The sequence below is a fragment of the Phyllosticta citriasiana genome (assembly GCF_038021145.1).
Source record: "Phyllosticta citriasiana strain CBS 120426 chromosome Unknown IWZ02scaffold_7, whole genome shotgun sequence".
Classification (NCBI taxonomy): Eukaryota; Fungi; Ascomycota; class Dothideomycetes; order Botryosphaeriales; family Phyllostictaceae; genus Phyllosticta; species Phyllosticta citriasiana.
This window is the reverse complement of record NW_027117284.1, coordinates 1,654,725-1,669,452: the sequence shown is the minus strand read 5'-3', so window position 1 is coordinate 1,669,452 and position 14,728 is coordinate 1,654,725. Positions and strand designations below refer to the sequence as shown.

The 14,728-nt window shown below is 52.8% G+C and overlaps 6 protein-coding genes across 6 annotated transcripts; 5 read left to right on the top strand and 1 right to left on the bottom strand.

Moving 5' to 3' along the window:
* Positions 1-1,053: 1,053 nt before the first annotated feature.
* IWZ02DRAFT_520199 (uncharacterized protein) lies at positions 1,054-2,181 on the top strand (the record flags this gene model as incomplete). The annotated part of the gene is made up of 1 exon (XM_066770763.1): positions 1,054-2,181. One exon carries the CDS (start codon positions 1,054-1,056, stop codon positions 2,179-2,181), a length of 1,128 nt encoding a protein of 375 aa, XP_066622585.1.
* A 4,940-nt stretch (positions 2,182-7,121) lies between these two features.
* On the bottom strand, positions 7,122-8,379 carry IWZ02DRAFT_282880 (uncharacterized protein). The gene has a single exon (XM_066763667.1). The coding sequence runs from the start codon at positions 8,162-8,164 to the stop codon at positions 7,220-7,222; it is 945 nt and encodes a 314-aa protein (XP_066622584.1). The 5' UTR covers positions 8,165-8,379; the 3' UTR covers positions 7,122-7,219.
* A 1,383-nt stretch (positions 8,380-9,762) lies between these two features.
* Positions 9,763-10,833, top strand: IWZ02DRAFT_282871 (uncharacterized protein). Its single transcript, XM_066763665.1, has one exon. It carries the CDS (start codon positions 9,997-9,999, stop codon positions 10,510-10,512), a length of 516 nt encoding a protein of 171 aa, XP_066622583.1. The 5' UTR covers positions 9,763-9,996; the 3' UTR covers positions 10,513-10,833.
* Positions 10,639-12,351, top strand: IWZ02DRAFT_282876 (uncharacterized protein). Its single transcript, XM_066763666.1, has one exon. The coding sequence runs from the start codon at positions 10,766-10,768 to the stop codon at positions 12,245-12,247; it is 1,482 nt and encodes a 493-aa protein (XP_066622582.1). The 5' UTR covers positions 10,639-10,765; the 3' UTR covers positions 12,248-12,351.
* A 739-nt stretch (positions 12,352-13,090) lies between these two features.
* Positions 13,091-13,937, top strand: IWZ02DRAFT_282756 (uncharacterized protein). The gene is made up of 3 exons (XM_066763663.1): positions 13,091-13,517; positions 13,570-13,783; positions 13,831-13,937. Exons 1-2 carry the CDS (start codon positions 13,263-13,265, stop codon positions 13,747-13,749), a joined length of 435 nt encoding a protein of 144 aa, XP_066622581.1. The 5' UTR covers positions 13,091-13,262; the 3' UTR covers positions 13,750-13,783; positions 13,831-13,937.
* A 113-nt stretch (positions 13,938-14,050) lies between these two features.
* IWZ02DRAFT_282785 (uncharacterized protein) lies at positions 14,051-14,538 on the top strand. Its single transcript, XM_066763664.1, has 3 exons — positions 14,051-14,173; positions 14,225-14,472; positions 14,525-14,538. The coding sequence occupies exons 1-2, from the start codon at positions 14,134-14,136 to the stop codon at positions 14,401-14,403; spliced, it is 219 nt and encodes a 72-aa protein (XP_066622580.1). The 5' UTR covers positions 14,051-14,133; the 3' UTR covers positions 14,404-14,472; positions 14,525-14,538.
* The last annotated feature ends 190 nt before the right edge of the window (positions 14,539-14,728 follow it).

Sequence of the window (14,728 nt, the reverse complement as noted above, 5' to 3'; positions counted from 1 at the left end):
ACACCTACCTTCGACGTGTAAAAGGCGCAGCGACAACAAGTGTTTGGCGCGGCGGCTCTGCTGCACGCGGCATGCAGCGAGACCACGATAAGTCTACGCAATTCGAACCACTTGTGTGCCAGGATTAAGCAGCCTGGTGCGCTGGCAGGTGGTGGACATGGGTCATCGGGTCAGACGTGGAGATGCGGAGTGGAAGTGTTGGTTGAGGTTCTGGGAGGAGGAGGAGAACGACGTCCCGGCTCGGATCTCGCTTAGCCGGGGGAAGTGGCCAAACCTTCTAGGCTGTTCCTGACAGGCGCCGCAAACTTACAAACAATTATTACTCAATACCGTTTTTTCATTTCTTCTGATGCTGCCGCTCTGTTGAGTTTGCACAGGTTTCATTCATGGTATGTTTCCGCGAGGACTCCTCCCGGACAATTGGCCTCACTGAAGCCGCTGAAACAGAGATGTATGGTCGTGTCGTTCGCCAGACGGTCTCTTTCTAGGACAAGCAAAAATGTCGGGAATCTTGATCGACGGCTCTGAAGTCCTGTTCAGTAGTAATTAAATTGGTTTCAAGAAAATGTGAAGTCTCCAATTGAGAAACATAGGAGTCCAAACGAGCCTCCTCTTGGAGCTACTGAGCTGCCAACTTGTTCCAGAGTCATGCCTTCCTTGCCCCTCTTCTGCGACGAGATTTTAGTTCATGGTAGCAGAATGCAAGACTGAAGTACCATAGGGCTTGCTGTGACGGCCTGAAAAGGCATTGTTCTTCCTTGTATCCCGCCTTTTCTTCCAGTTCCCCACGGTCGACGCCTTCCTTTGTTTGTTGCGTTTCTTTAACAGTCCTTTGAACAATTCAAGACTTCATGAACAATGCGGACAAAGGAAATCTCAATCAGTCGAGATATAACAAGTCGACGGTGCCTTCTCTCCGCGAGACGTCCAAGTTTTCGAGCCAGGTGCTTGTTCTACTGCCGAAAAATTTCTCTCTTTTTCAAACTTGCTCCCCTCTGCTTTCCTTCAACCACAACACGACCACAGGCAGGTCCAGGAAGGTTCGTCAACACGATGGATCAATCATACTTGAACAGAGAGCACAAAACACATTCCTGGCCAATTCCTCGACTCGTCGATGAAGCCATCAGGAAGGATCCGTCTCTTCGAGGACTCGTGCAGGTCAGTCCCTACCTCTCGCCCAATCTCTCCAGTGGAATTCATCAAGTATTTTCGCACAGAAATTTCCCCACCCTCTCCAAAGACGCTTACTGTAACCTCGCGCTAGGCTTGCGTCTTGCCAGCAGGCTTTTGGGCGCAAAACACCTTCTTCCTTGGTGGATACACACGGCCTATGGAACACGGCTCTACAAGGGCAAGACCGACAAAGGCGAGGACGAGTTCTACCTCGAGAAGACTGAAAATTACACCAGGGAACATGCAAGAATGACCAGATGCGCCATAAACAACTTGGCGATGCATGTCAAGTGGTCGTTCGACGTTTACCTCGGAGACGAGTTCTCGTATGCGCGAACCACCTTGGTCAAAAACCAAGAGCCCCAGCCCCTGCATGGTCTATTCAAAAAATCTCAGCCACACTACAGATGCCAGGTCTTTCTTCACGATCAATATCGAATATTCGCCGAACACAGTTACCTTGAAGCACCTCTGGAGGAGCGACTAAGGTTCTCCTTTTCCTTTGCCGCCACCATTGTACACGAGCTGACGCACTGCTTCGCCGCTCTGCGACGAGGCTTCCTCAAGCCAGAAGAATTGTTCGACATCAAAGACCCCGATTGCGAATTGGGCTGGAGTTGGGAGTCGTGGGCGTTTGGAGGAGTCATTCTGGCGAGCGATCAGAAGCTGTGTCCACCCGGCCATCTGGTATGGAATACGTGGACAGAGGAAGTGAACAAGAAGCATTCCGGCGGATACTACAGGCAGCTCGTGCCGATGGACTGGATCGCCGGATGGTTTCGAGAGGAAATGTGGACTGGAGGCGAGCAGCTGAGTCTCCCCCAAAAAGATCTGGTTTTCTGGGAGAGATCGCGGAGGAGGGTCACTCTGGTCGAGGACAACAGGAAGGTAGGATCCAAAAGGCCATTCGCGGCACTGTGGGATACCAAGGCGGAGTATGAGGAGTATAAGCAGGAGGATTTCGTAGTCCAGCAGAGCAAGCGACTCTGCCGCAGGTCCTCCTGAAAGATTCCTTGACGGAGCAACAGGCTCTGAGCGCGATATTCCTGCTTCTATTTTTGGAGTGGTAAGTTAGTCGTGCGCATCTCAACAACGGCCGGCCCATTAGGAGCTTTCTGTCACTGCTATTTAGTCGCAAATCCTTCGAGCGCCATGAGTAGGTCCTTAACGAGGTAAGTGTCTTGTTTCATAGAATGCGAGTCCTTCACAATCTCCACCTCACTTTTTTCTCATTCCTCGGGCTTGTGTCTAACCGAATGCTAAAACTGTTGTTGATCTAAATGCAATGAGCCTTGAGGCTTCTATTTCCATTGATTGGGGTCTTCGGTGTGGATTTCCCAAGTGTTTCCTCCGATGCCCTTTGGCAAGGTGAAAGGTCGAAATGTGGACCTCGCCGAGCTCTGTGCAAGGTCACAGGTCCGGAACCGTTGGATCTGCAGCCAACAGAGACCATCCAGGGTCTCTCGATCTGTTTTGAAGCGCAATCAGTTCAATAGAAAGTGACTGGTCCGGATGCCCGCTCGGCGTCGCCGATGTTTGTTCAAGATCTGGAAGTCTTTCCTCCAGATCGACGAACATCGTGGACAATGAACTTTCCGAGTCGCGCCGCATGACTTCCGTGCAGACTCGCCACGAAGCCCTGGAGGACAATATTCACTGCGTCATCGTCGACCAGCGATGGCTCTCCACCTCACCACAGCGTCGTCGGCTAAAAGTGTTTCTCCTGGTCCCAGCATTTTGCATCCCACCTCCACACAGCGGATACCTCATTGCGTCTTTCTGTGCGCAAGATCAGTTCCAGACGACGATCGTCGCTGTTAAAATCTCCTCAATCAATGACATTGCTATGTCGCCACCACTTCCTACAGTCAGCGTGCAGCCCGAGTTCCTTGGCCAGCCAAAAGGCCCCCATTCCAACACTGCGAGCTCCCAGAGACAGCTCAAAACCCCTACACACGTTGCATGTCGCATTGACGCTCAAACGAGTTCGGAAAATGAGCATCCGAAGTCCAAGATTGTCACTTGAACAACGCTTTGGCCTCCATCGTCAGGTCCGCGCGGCGAGACCCGTAAGGCGAGCAGAAATAACTCCCACCAAGCTGACGTAACACTCCCAGGCGTAGTTGAGCTCCCATCAGCATTACTGAGAGCAGAAGGATCAAGCCCTGCAGGGAGACGGAAGGATGGGAGTGCTGCTCTTCCCTGTCCCTTCTTTGCCCTGACACACCGAATTGCACCGATTGCCGAGTAACCAACAACACAATGAGTGCAACACATGCATCAAAGAAAAACTTCTTTGAGCTGCCGCTCGTGACTTTTGCTGCAATCAAGACGAAACAAAGAAATCCTTTAAATCCTTTGACGCTGCATTGAGCTGCGCTCAGCCCTCAAAGGTACGCGCGTGGCTCAACGTGAATGTTTCCAAAATTGTGTGGTGCGGCTCGAGCTTGGTGCGGAAAGTTGTAGCACACGGCACTGCAGGCTCTTTGACCAGGTAGTTGATTGCTATCGATCACAATTACTCGAGGAGGCCTCAATGTTCGGTGAGCTCGTAGCCCCAAAGCGTTTGGATCGTCTTCGACTTTCTGCCACAGCGCGTGATGTTTTCCTGTCATCCCTGATGCTGTGTTGCGTATGCCCCAGTTGTGACCATCGGACGGAGCGGTTGGCAGTGATTCTGCAACAGCTTTACCGTACCGACGCGCCCAAAGCGCCCTCGTAGTGCATTTCACATGGCATTGCATTGCACCTGGGGACGCATCAACGCCAAAAAAGACAAAGAAGTGCTCCCGCCCGTTTTCACTGTCTAAATATAGACGACAAAGTCTTCGGGACACACCAGAAGGAACTAAATTGCCGCGATACATGCGCGCTTTGTGAACGGTATCAAGGAGATGAAATGCACAGCGAACGGTCGACATGGATTGGGTCCCGTCCGTTTTTCGATTTCCAAAAATGTGTGATGCCGGCTCCACGCGGACGGATGGATGTGATGACGGTTCTAGAAACGCTTCTGGTTCGTCTTGCACCGCATGTGTGGCCAAAGCATCAAGGGCACTGAGCTTTCTTTGCTCGCGACAACCGTTTTGTGCGCATCGTGGCGGAGTCTTCCTGATTGGACAAACAATGTGATCTGCGTCATTCTTTAGGAAGACCGCTGTTCAATCGCTGACCTGAGCGACGATGGCCCTAAGTGCTTGCGGAACTGCCTCTTGGAGTAAGCCACGCGAGCGTGGCAGCATCATACTGCCGTCTCTTCCGCTGAAAGTTCTGGTCGCCCAGGGCCTCCGCGTGGGGAACTGCAGTTCTCAAATGGTAGTGATGAGAGGGCATTGACCGTGCGGCACAGGGCAGCTGGTGGTGAGAGAGCTTGTAGGAGGAAGGACGGTTGGATCGAACTTGGCGGGACTAATCGGTGTGACCATGGGAAAGTGCAAATTTGCATCTTGCAGTCGAAGATTGGGATTCGGGATCCCCGTTTGCCATCAGCCCAGTGCTCATGTTTCAGTTCATGCGGCGAAATTTGCCATTATGTCCGGTCAAGACTCCCATGACCAAGATCCGGGGCTTGGGAGTGCAAGGGGCGTTGTTGAGACACCCGTCACTTGCCGTGTTCCCCGAGAGTTCTCCATAATGCTTCATAATCATCCCTACTGTTTGGCCATTGGATGGTCCTGGTCTTTTTTGCCTCTTTGTTGATTTTGTCCTGATCTCCATGCAAGTTGAAAATTTGATGTGAGTGGCTTCTTGGAACGGCTCGAGCTCATATTCCACTTGCCGGGCCCAGCATCCGAGGATTTGCGCAAAATTTTGCCAGAGACGAAAAGAAAGTAGAGTAATCAGCATGGCCAAGCGGAAAGGTTGACAGAAGCCTCCATGTTCCTCCACAAGACCGAGATAGAGGCATGGAACATTCCCCTACTTGATGACTATAGTGGTGCGTTTTGTACGACTTTTTGCACCGAACGTTGCTGAGGTTTCCGATAATTTACTTGCGTCAAGGATTGCCGTTGATTCTCCTGTTGCCTTTCTATTCTCACTGCCAGTATCAAACACAACCCGCAAGCGAACTCCACATGATAGTCTTCACTGCGCAGGTCCCCAGGTACGTCAGACCCTATTTTTAGCATCCACACCACGCGCGCAAATCCTTCAAGCGGACTGCATGCATGCACCACAACCCGGGACCGGGACCGCAACCGGGTCAGAGAAGAATAGAGTCGGGATTGGCAGTCCATGTCATAGCGTGTTATTCCAACCCATGCAGGGCGCCGCTGCTTCGCGGGCAGCTCCGTAGCATATGCGAGCACTTGTTGTGGCTCACGACGTCATCAACATCGTCATCGAACGGCAACTGCGGCAACCACGCGATCTGCTTACTTGTCGCAAAAGTGGCGGCCATGTCGCACAAGGGAAAAAGAAAATTGATCGAGAGAAGGAGACGGCGGCGAAGGGGGATGCGACGATCCGAGTCCGAACGCGAGAAGGGGGGTGAGAACTACGGTCGGCGAGGCGTGTAAGGGAAAATGATGAGGTGAAGCAAGACCTTCTAGTGTCCAAAGTAAGCATCCAGTGTGCCCATAGAGCTTGCCGGTGGTGGCGGCGGTGTGCGCCTGAACAGAATGCCGAAGCCGAACCTCTCATCTGTGGGTTTGCCGTGTTCTCCGTTGCCTCTGGAAGCCCAAAATGGCATCCCTGCATCCGGTCAATGAGGAGTGGCAGACGGGACCATCGTGAGAGTTTTGCTCGGAGCCCTGGATAAGGTATGTCCAGTGCTCTGGGGATTTGGGGGCCAGGGCGAGCAAGTGCCACAGCCGGAGCCGGGAGTGGCGGCCGAGCCGCACGCGGGTCAGGTCTTCAGAGAGTGGTCAGGCCCGGGCCTAGGTCCGTGTGTTGGTGGTGTTGTGTTTGTGTGTAAGGGCGTCTACTGTCTTACTGGATCACTTGAGTTGCACGCGCTTGAAAATGCGACGCGCGACGCGAAGCGGGTGGGCGCATCCGTGGCGGTGAGGTGCTCGTGGCTGATGGCAAATATGCAGAAATCGAAAGAGAAGAAGTGGCAATATGACCAAGCTGTGTCGTGAAGATGCAAAATGTGGTGAAGTGCAGCCATGATGCGGTAGTATCCAGGGTCGTACAAGGGGGGCACCTTGCCAGACAGCGGAGAGTCGTGGGGTTCATGCGAGTAAGGCAAGGACGCAAAGCGGGCATAAATTTTTTTTTCTTTTTCACTCCAGCTAGCCAGTCACCCTTGGCAATTTTTTAGACCTGGAACCATGTGCGGCCGTGGGGTGGTTGCATCGTTGGCAGGCATTTTGTTGTTGTCAAGGCTTCTCCGGCCGTCGGCATCTGCGGCCAGTCTCTGCGGCCAAGCGTCAGAGACACCATGTCCCATTGCGCTAGCGCAAACATGAGTTCTGAAGAGTCGTCTGTCTGCTTTTTCCGTCAGCCTTGAAGTCGAGAATTGTGGTTTCCTTTTGGTGCAGGGATCCTTCTCGCTTGGAGGTGGGAGGGCTGCTCAACGATGGCGAAACCGGGAACCGCGTCGAGAGCTGTCACCTCAGTGAGGTGTGTGGCGTAAGCTGCCTCGTACCATCTCGTGGCAAAGACAAGCGAAAGCAACGAAGCAGCAGAGCATCATGCGAGGATACGCGTGGTGCAGTTTTTGGTGGCGGCAGCGAACAACGCGTGCTCCTTCTTTTAGATTCGAGTCTCGCCTAATTGACCAGGGCGTAGGGCTGGAGCCGGGGTGTTGAGAGCAGGGCACGCACTGGTTACGCCGCATGACGGAGGTGGTTGTTCGTTGTACAACGGTGGAATGCTGCAACGACAAAATAAATTGTGCCATTGAAAAACAATTGCATGTGGTATGATTCTAAAAGCGAGAGTGAGGGTATACGGCGCCGAAATGCTATGCCAAAATACAAAACAAGAGTCGCCAATGGTCCCGAAAGCGAATGCTGATGCACAAGTGCATCTCAAACACCAAAATGCTTTTGGTATGCAGTATCCCCAGAACGCCGTGCTGTAAATAGATTCCTCATCATTGGCTTGGTCGCCTCATTCTCGCCTCAATCCATTGTCTCTCCAGCTCAGCTGCGCGTTGCGCGGCAGCCCTCCTAGCTTTGCTCTGTGCTTCCCACTGGCTTTGTGCGTAATCGGGTAGTTCATCTCCTCTTTCTGCGCGGAGTCGCTCTTCGGCTTCGATTTCGGCCAGGGCCGCCGCCAGGGCCTGGGAAGATGACTGGCTCCTGCTGGGAGGGTCTTGCATGTACGTTGGCAAGGAGGGCTGTGATGAAATACGCGGGCCATGGTGTTCGCTGTAGACCGTGTTCGTGGGATGCTGAGGTCCGCGCAGGGGCGAAAATGGTTCAAAGCCAGAAGTTGCCTCAGCAAATTGGTGGAGCTCATTGATGCTTTCGAAGGTTTCGCTTTGACTCCGAGTCCTGCCCTGGCAATCTCGACGGCGGTTCGCATGTGGGGGAGAATCTGCCCATGGTGCGCCGGCATACGTATGCGGAGGACTCTTTGCAGAATCCGCCTGACTCGGTCTTCGAGTGTCGTCTGCGGTATGTGAACTCGAAGAGTCGTGGGCAGGAGTACCGGGAGAGACCTCATTGCCAGGCGCGCTGGGAACCCTCAAGGGCGAAGGTCGCCAGTCTCGACCGCTTGACATTGGAACGGTGCTTGGTGGTGGTCGTGAGTAAGAGGTCTGTGTTGGAGGAGCCGAGCGAGGAATAGCTGGAAGCGGTTTGTCAAGCGAGAAGAAGTGCTGTGAGACAGCCCGATGAGATGAGAGAAAGCCGGGTCTCCTTCTTCTTTCTCCGTGGGGGACGTTTAAAGTAAGAGAAGGTCCTGCTCGGGTGCCAGGAGGGTAGGCGATCGATGCCGCGGGTGGAGTCTGAGCTCGCGCAGAAGTATTGGGTTGAGAGTAGTCCATTCGGGCAGAAGAGCCGACATGGGCCAGGAGCACGGGAGAGTGGAGCATCAGCTGGGCAGAATAGCTGATATAGTCAGGTGTAGGCAAGAGCGGATAGGGTGCGGGAGTGGCAGCGGAGCAAGGTTGCACGTCGAAAGAAAGCAAATGATGCTGGACGCCGATCAGACAGCTGTGGAAGCACGCACAATATCCCGTGACAACTGAATTGTCAAAGGAGGTGGAGCAGGCACAAAAGTTTGCCGGAGGTACGGGTAATGACAGAAGATCAGACAGGGGCGGATAGGCGAGTGATACAGAAAGCGGAGAGGTTCAAAGCCAAGCTAGGAGGTGTGCTGGCTAGCCCATAAGTATTGCAAGCCCAGTTAACTAGAAGCGGAAGGATTTGGGGCATGATGAAGATGTGGCTGAAAAGTAGGGCTGAGGTTGGCCCAGGTACACAAAGAGAAGCACGACGGCGACGAATTGGGCACTATTCTTGCTTATTGGATGTGTTGGCTCGAAACCTGAACAAGGTGACGGGATGCAACCAACGTGAGGCTATACCGCTGTTTGCGGGCCAGAATTGACAGCTTGGCGAAGGAAGAGGCGGCGGCGGCGGCGGCGGGTGGGCGGAGGAGGCGGGCGCACATGGGATGAGATGGCATGGCGACGGCTGTGTGGGTACGAGGGCAAGCGGAATGGCTGGAATAGTATCCCTCCACTGTCAGCCTTGGTGTAGGAGTAGAGGACGAGTGGTGGTCGGAGTGTAGATGCATTTGCGTCTGCGAGGCCCGGCCGATCTGACGACGCTGTCAGCGGCCCTGCCCAAAGCGGCTAGGCTACCCGATCCTCTCTACCTAAAAATAACCACCCCCGGGACCGCCGTCCACCGCCTCACAACCTGATCCACCGGCACCAAAATCGCCCACGACTTTCACCCTCAACAACTTCTTACCTTTACGAGCCCGTGCTCCGTAGAGGCGTTCTTGCTTTCCCGTATCCATATATCTGCTCCGCGTCCGCCGCTTTTCGGGAAACCACGCACGTGTAGTCGGCAACCCGCCACACCTCGATCCATCTAAGAAATGACTTCTGCCGCATCGACAGACCGTTTAAGCGTCCAGAGCCCATCTTCTTCAAAGCTGTCGATTTGGACCGAGCATCAAATTAACCGAACCTCGCCCACCGCTGGTCTTGCCAAGCCGACTTGTCCCCCACGCCGCCATCTCTGATCACTTCCATTTGTTGATGATTTGACAGGAGGATCGGCTTCGGAAGGCATTCGGTTGTCTGACCCGAGTCCCGTTGGTCGTTGGGTACTTCGCAGACTGTCGCAATGATCCCCCTCGCCTGTTCCAGGCCAACTCCTTGGACGCTGAGCTGAAATCAAAGTCGATGGCTGAACCGTATATGCTATGCCAATCCGTACGCATGACAGATGGGTTTGCTGATGTTAGGCGCGACGCCGAAGGCTTTTAAAGCGTTCCTGCGTCTTCTTTTTTTGTTCCTCAAGTCCACGTTGTGACTTCTAATCTCTGACTCCGCGGACACGCCCGAGGCTGGAACCTGTCATCCATGCAGTGCGAAGACGTGTTCATCGTCCTGGTAAGCTGACAATTGACTCCATTACATGCACAAAGTTTGAATTTCATGGGTGGGTTCACGTGACCGACCTTGGCCCGAAATTTCTTTCAACGTCATCTCGTCTTCCGATTACACCTGACCAATCAACGAAGTTATCTTTGGACCACCAACACCTGTTTTCATTGCTTGCCTAGACTCTTCCATGAAAATATAGCGTCCGCCAAATCTGGAAAAAATCCAAGCCTTTAGCGCCGGGACAGGATACTATTTGGACCAAGCCGCAATAGCTTGTTGCGCCACGACAGTACCAAAACAACATGGCTTTCCCACCATTGTCTTCAACACCAAGGCATCACCCTGACTGCTGTCTGAGCCTTTCCGCCACGTTTCTGTCAGAATTGGACAGCCTACTTTCTGCTGACGGCTGCCTGGCGCTTTCTATCGGCAGCGGCTCCGGGTTTTTCGAGGCCCAGCTTCAAGCACATGATCCTACGCTGCTCGTGGAAGGTGTCGAAGTAGACTCGTCAATCAACAAATACCTACCTGAAGAAGCCACGTGGAATGTTGGTGGCACGTGGGATCTTTGTCCACGAGCGAAAGAAGCGCAAGTCTGGATCTTTGTTTATCCCCGAGATCCGGGACTCATCAAGAGATACTTTGACGCGCATGCGGATGGAAAAGTCGAAATTGTGATTTGGCTTGGACCGCGGTTGGATTGGGAGGACTTTCAAGACTGCTTTAAATCTCCCGCCTTTGGGCCGATCGGTATCGTCGAAGACTGCGGGCTGGCGCCATATGAAATGATGGCAGTGACGAAGAGGAAACTCGACTGAAGGCTCGCGCCTGACTCTTCGTCCAGCTGTTGCCTTCTTTCGATCGTTAAGTAGTCGGGTTGTTGTCATCGTTCTCGAGATTTCCTAAGTCATTGCGAAGTCAACAGCACGAGGGCGCAGCGACAAAGGAAATCCACGTCACAAAATCAGTCGCATCACACGGCAAAGATGCAAGTCCAAGTTGTGTGCGGAGATATAAAACACTCCCTCCTCGTCTTCAGCAGCATCGACAACCAGCTCTAGTATTTTCACCATGCACTACCTCAAAAAGCCTCCTCCAACGCCGGTTTGTGCACCACCGCCTCGTTCTCGCCCCCTGCGTCCATTGAGCAACAACGAAGTACTTGCGCTATGGACTCAAGCCTCTTACCTCTTTCACCACCTGAACTGGACGTCGTCTGCACTACTCGTTGCGCGAATCCTGCGCCGCACCTGGGATGACGACACATCACACATCTTACGCGCAAAGCTGTGGGCGAACCTTGGCATAGTGCGATTTCATTTGGGCGATTATTCTTTGGCGCTTGAAGCTATCGAAGAAGCGCTTGACGAGGTCAGTGTGTCGATGGGGTTGAAGCCAGGCGTCGTGGACGACGAGGATGTCCGAGGTGGCGTGGCCGTACGAATAAGACCCGGTAGAGTACGATCAGCAGCGACGACTTTTTCTGACTTCATCCGCGCGGGCGCTGCTAGTTTCAGGTCTCCAGGTCGAAGGTCAAAGTCAGAGCAAAATGCCACTGCTGTTCTTGAGCCCCAGGGCGCAGATCGGGTCCAGAATGAAGAGGAGATGACACCGCCGCGACGTGTTGGCAAGGCAGCTACTGTTGCAAATTCCATCACGACGATGGGTCGCTTCATCCGCGCAGGCGCTGTTTGGTCTGTCGGCAACTCTAGCATTTCTGGCCGTGGAAGAATTGGTGCGGGAAAGGGAGATAGAAAGACAACGCGAAACATGAGCTTCCGAGCGACTCAGGCTACTCCTTACGAAGGACCTGAGGCCAACTCTCTCAGGAACGCCGAGGGAACGGGCCCAGCAGCGACTACCACCGAGGCTGGAAAAACCAGAGTCTGGAGATTTCAAGCTCGCAGCGGACAAACATGCAGCAGACAAAAAAGCGCAAAAGAAAAGCACCGGGCAACTCCTTGTCCTCCTCGCCCGCTCACTCCAGTACAAGCACCGCTGCCGTTCCCGCCAGAAACACCGCTGCTCTTCTTCCTCGCCGGTCTCGTTGCCTACCACCTTCCAACCACACCGCGCTCGCCCATTAACTATTTCCGCGTCGCACACGCGTACTTCAAGCGCTGCCTGGGGGCTCTTTCGCTCCTCTCCCACGCTACCACAGCCCGCGCACCTGGTGACCAACATCCCATACCATCTATCGCGGATCTTGTCGCCCATTACGACGCTGACAACGACGACGAGACGAACGACTACGAATACGCGGGAGAATACGTCGATGAAGTGTTGGAAGACGAGCAGGAAGACGAGCAAGCCACCAGCTTCGACTTCTCACCCTATGGCTTCGCGTTTGTGCTGTCGCGACGGAGCATCATCACCAATGCGCTGACGTGCGACTATGAGGCTGAGTGCGTTGAGGGCCGCGGAACGCTGGTTGTAGGTCGGTGCCGAGGAGTTGACGGAGTGGGTGCAGGAGTTGAAGGCGTCTGGTTTGAGGCTCCGCTGGGCGACAGTCTCGCAGGGCCAAGTGATGTTGCTTCGGCGGCGGTAGGGTGATGGTTGGATGTGACATTGGCGGTGCTCTTGCGAATCAGTTGGGTCTTTCCAGATCATTTTTTGCAAACGGTCCCTTATTCTGCGCCTTTCTTGCATTTTCTTACGTCTCTCCCGGTGCGTTTCTTGTTTAAGACACGGCAACTCAACGATTTTGACAAAGAAAATACAAAACAATCGGAACCAAATGACGTCTTGCAGTTTCTTTTCCTTACTCTTGCCGCATGCTCAAAGAATCAGGATTCCGTCGGTGAAATCTTGCAACATCGCGTCGCTCAGTTACCAAACCGTTAGTGGTTTGTTGAACAGGTGATGTTGCAGGGTCGTGTGACGTGACAGACTCGTCGTTTCCAGTCCGCCTTCGGAACATTCAGATCAATCATCCAAGTTGGATAATTCAAGCATGTCCTGGAAATCACGAGCATCCATTGACAGAATTAGCAGTCACTAGAAAGAAATACCTACTGACTCAGATGCTGATATTCTTCCACGTGGCATGTTCTCTTTGACACGGCTTGATGTCAAAAGTTGGAAAGAGGTCAAAGATTGTGTGTGTTACAAAAACTGCAGGAAGCCTTTGCCTAATCCAGAGGTTCTGCACGTAACGTCGCACAGAAAAGGACTGGACTTGACAGAACCCTGTCTGGGGAGGAAGCTCGGTCTGCAAAATGCCATGGCACATTCAAATAGAATGGAGACTGGCGGCTATCAAGCCAATAGGTTCCCAAAAAGATGGACATGGGCGAACCTTCCGGCCCCAATGTCGCGAAAGCTGCAGCTTTGCGTACCACAGCCTTCGCACGTGTGGTTTTCACAGCCTTGTGACCTGGTAATCTCACGGCCCCACGAACATCATCAGCCTTGCGAATCTGTTGCGAAATTGAATTTAATCAATCCCGCAAGGCTCTCCCACTTGAACTTTTAAAAATCCGTCGCAAAAGGATATGGATCTTTGTTGATCGAAATAGCATCTCTTTGGGACCAATCGATCGCAAAACTTAGCGCAGATGAGCAGCGCATGTTTCGTTGCGGCAGCGCTTCACAGAAAGAAATCTTGAACGAGATCGTGGCCAAGGTCGAGAAGCCACAGGACCGATGTCTGCGCCGGCGTTGGGTAGCCAAAGACTTCAAGGGCCGCGATATCGTCATCTGTGACGTTTGCGCAAAGCTGATATCGTCCGTCAAGTCATTTCTGCTGGTCGTTGACATTGCTGTGCAATATGATCCGACACATGCGGCGCTGCCCTGGGCTGGCATTCGCTTTTTGCTTCAGGTGAGTTGAATTGTGATATGGTTTTCTTTTGTAAGGACTAACTGCCTCGAAGCTTTGTGTGAACAGCACCGAAGCTTTTGACGCAATGATCGAAGGATTGGAAAAAGCTTCCGATGTAATCGCCCGCTGCACCATTATGGAGAGCCTTTATCTCCCCGCCGTATCCGATGCCCAAAAGTCTTTTGAGAATCAACTGTCGAAGCTCTACGGTGGGCTGCTGAATCACCTCTGAGAAGCGATGCGATACTACAAGAAAAACTTCATCCGTAAGTATGTCGCAGTGTCATTTTGGCTTACGACTGAAATGAGCCAGGGAGGTTTCTCGCCGATACGACAAGGAGACAAGTCCTCGAGGATGCACTGAAGTCCATTTCCGAAGGAGACTTGAAGGTTAAGTACCAGAGAGAACTCATTGATGCGGAACGCACATTAGCGACCTTAACTATCGCTGAGTCCAACAAGGGATTATTCGGGACAATCAGTGTCAAGGTCGATGAAGTTCAAGGCATGGGTTGCTTCATTCTTACACTGTACCGCGAAATTTGCTAATCCAGATGCAGCGACGCAAAAGGCTCTCCAGTAGGCGCTGAAGGACTTGGAAGCACCTTTCATCCGAATGGAAAGTCAAGTTGGGCAACTGCACAGTGCGCTCGAAGGTACGCCGTTCATGAGCTATTCTATCAATGCATTTTGTTGACATCTTAGAGCATCTGAGAGGAGTGGCCTTCTCAAATGGCTTTCTGCTCTAGATTTCCACGAACACCACAAAGCAATGCTTTCGGGTATCTTGCCGCAGACGGGAGAGTGGCTCTTCGCTAATCCCGAATATACATCTTGGAAGTCATCAAGCTCGTCTGAAATTTTGTGGCTTCATGGAACATATTAGTCCCTGCATGGGCACTGCTAGAGGTTGCTTACAACGCTGCTCAGGGGGTTGCGGAAAAAGTCGCCTTGCGTGAGTCTCGTCAACTTTATCAGCGAATCAAATGTGTTGCTCATCATCCTAGGGCGGTAATTATTGAAGACTTCAAGCCACAGCGAGCATCTGTTCCGTAAGCTGCACCGATCGCGTATTTCTACTGCCGTCGAGATACTGCAGAACCTCAACGAGCCGACTGTGAAGAAATTTGGCGGGCCATCGTGAAGCAGCTATCCGTTTCCAATGGCCAGATCACGGGAGTCACCATCGATAAGTACAAGAGCAAGGTCGA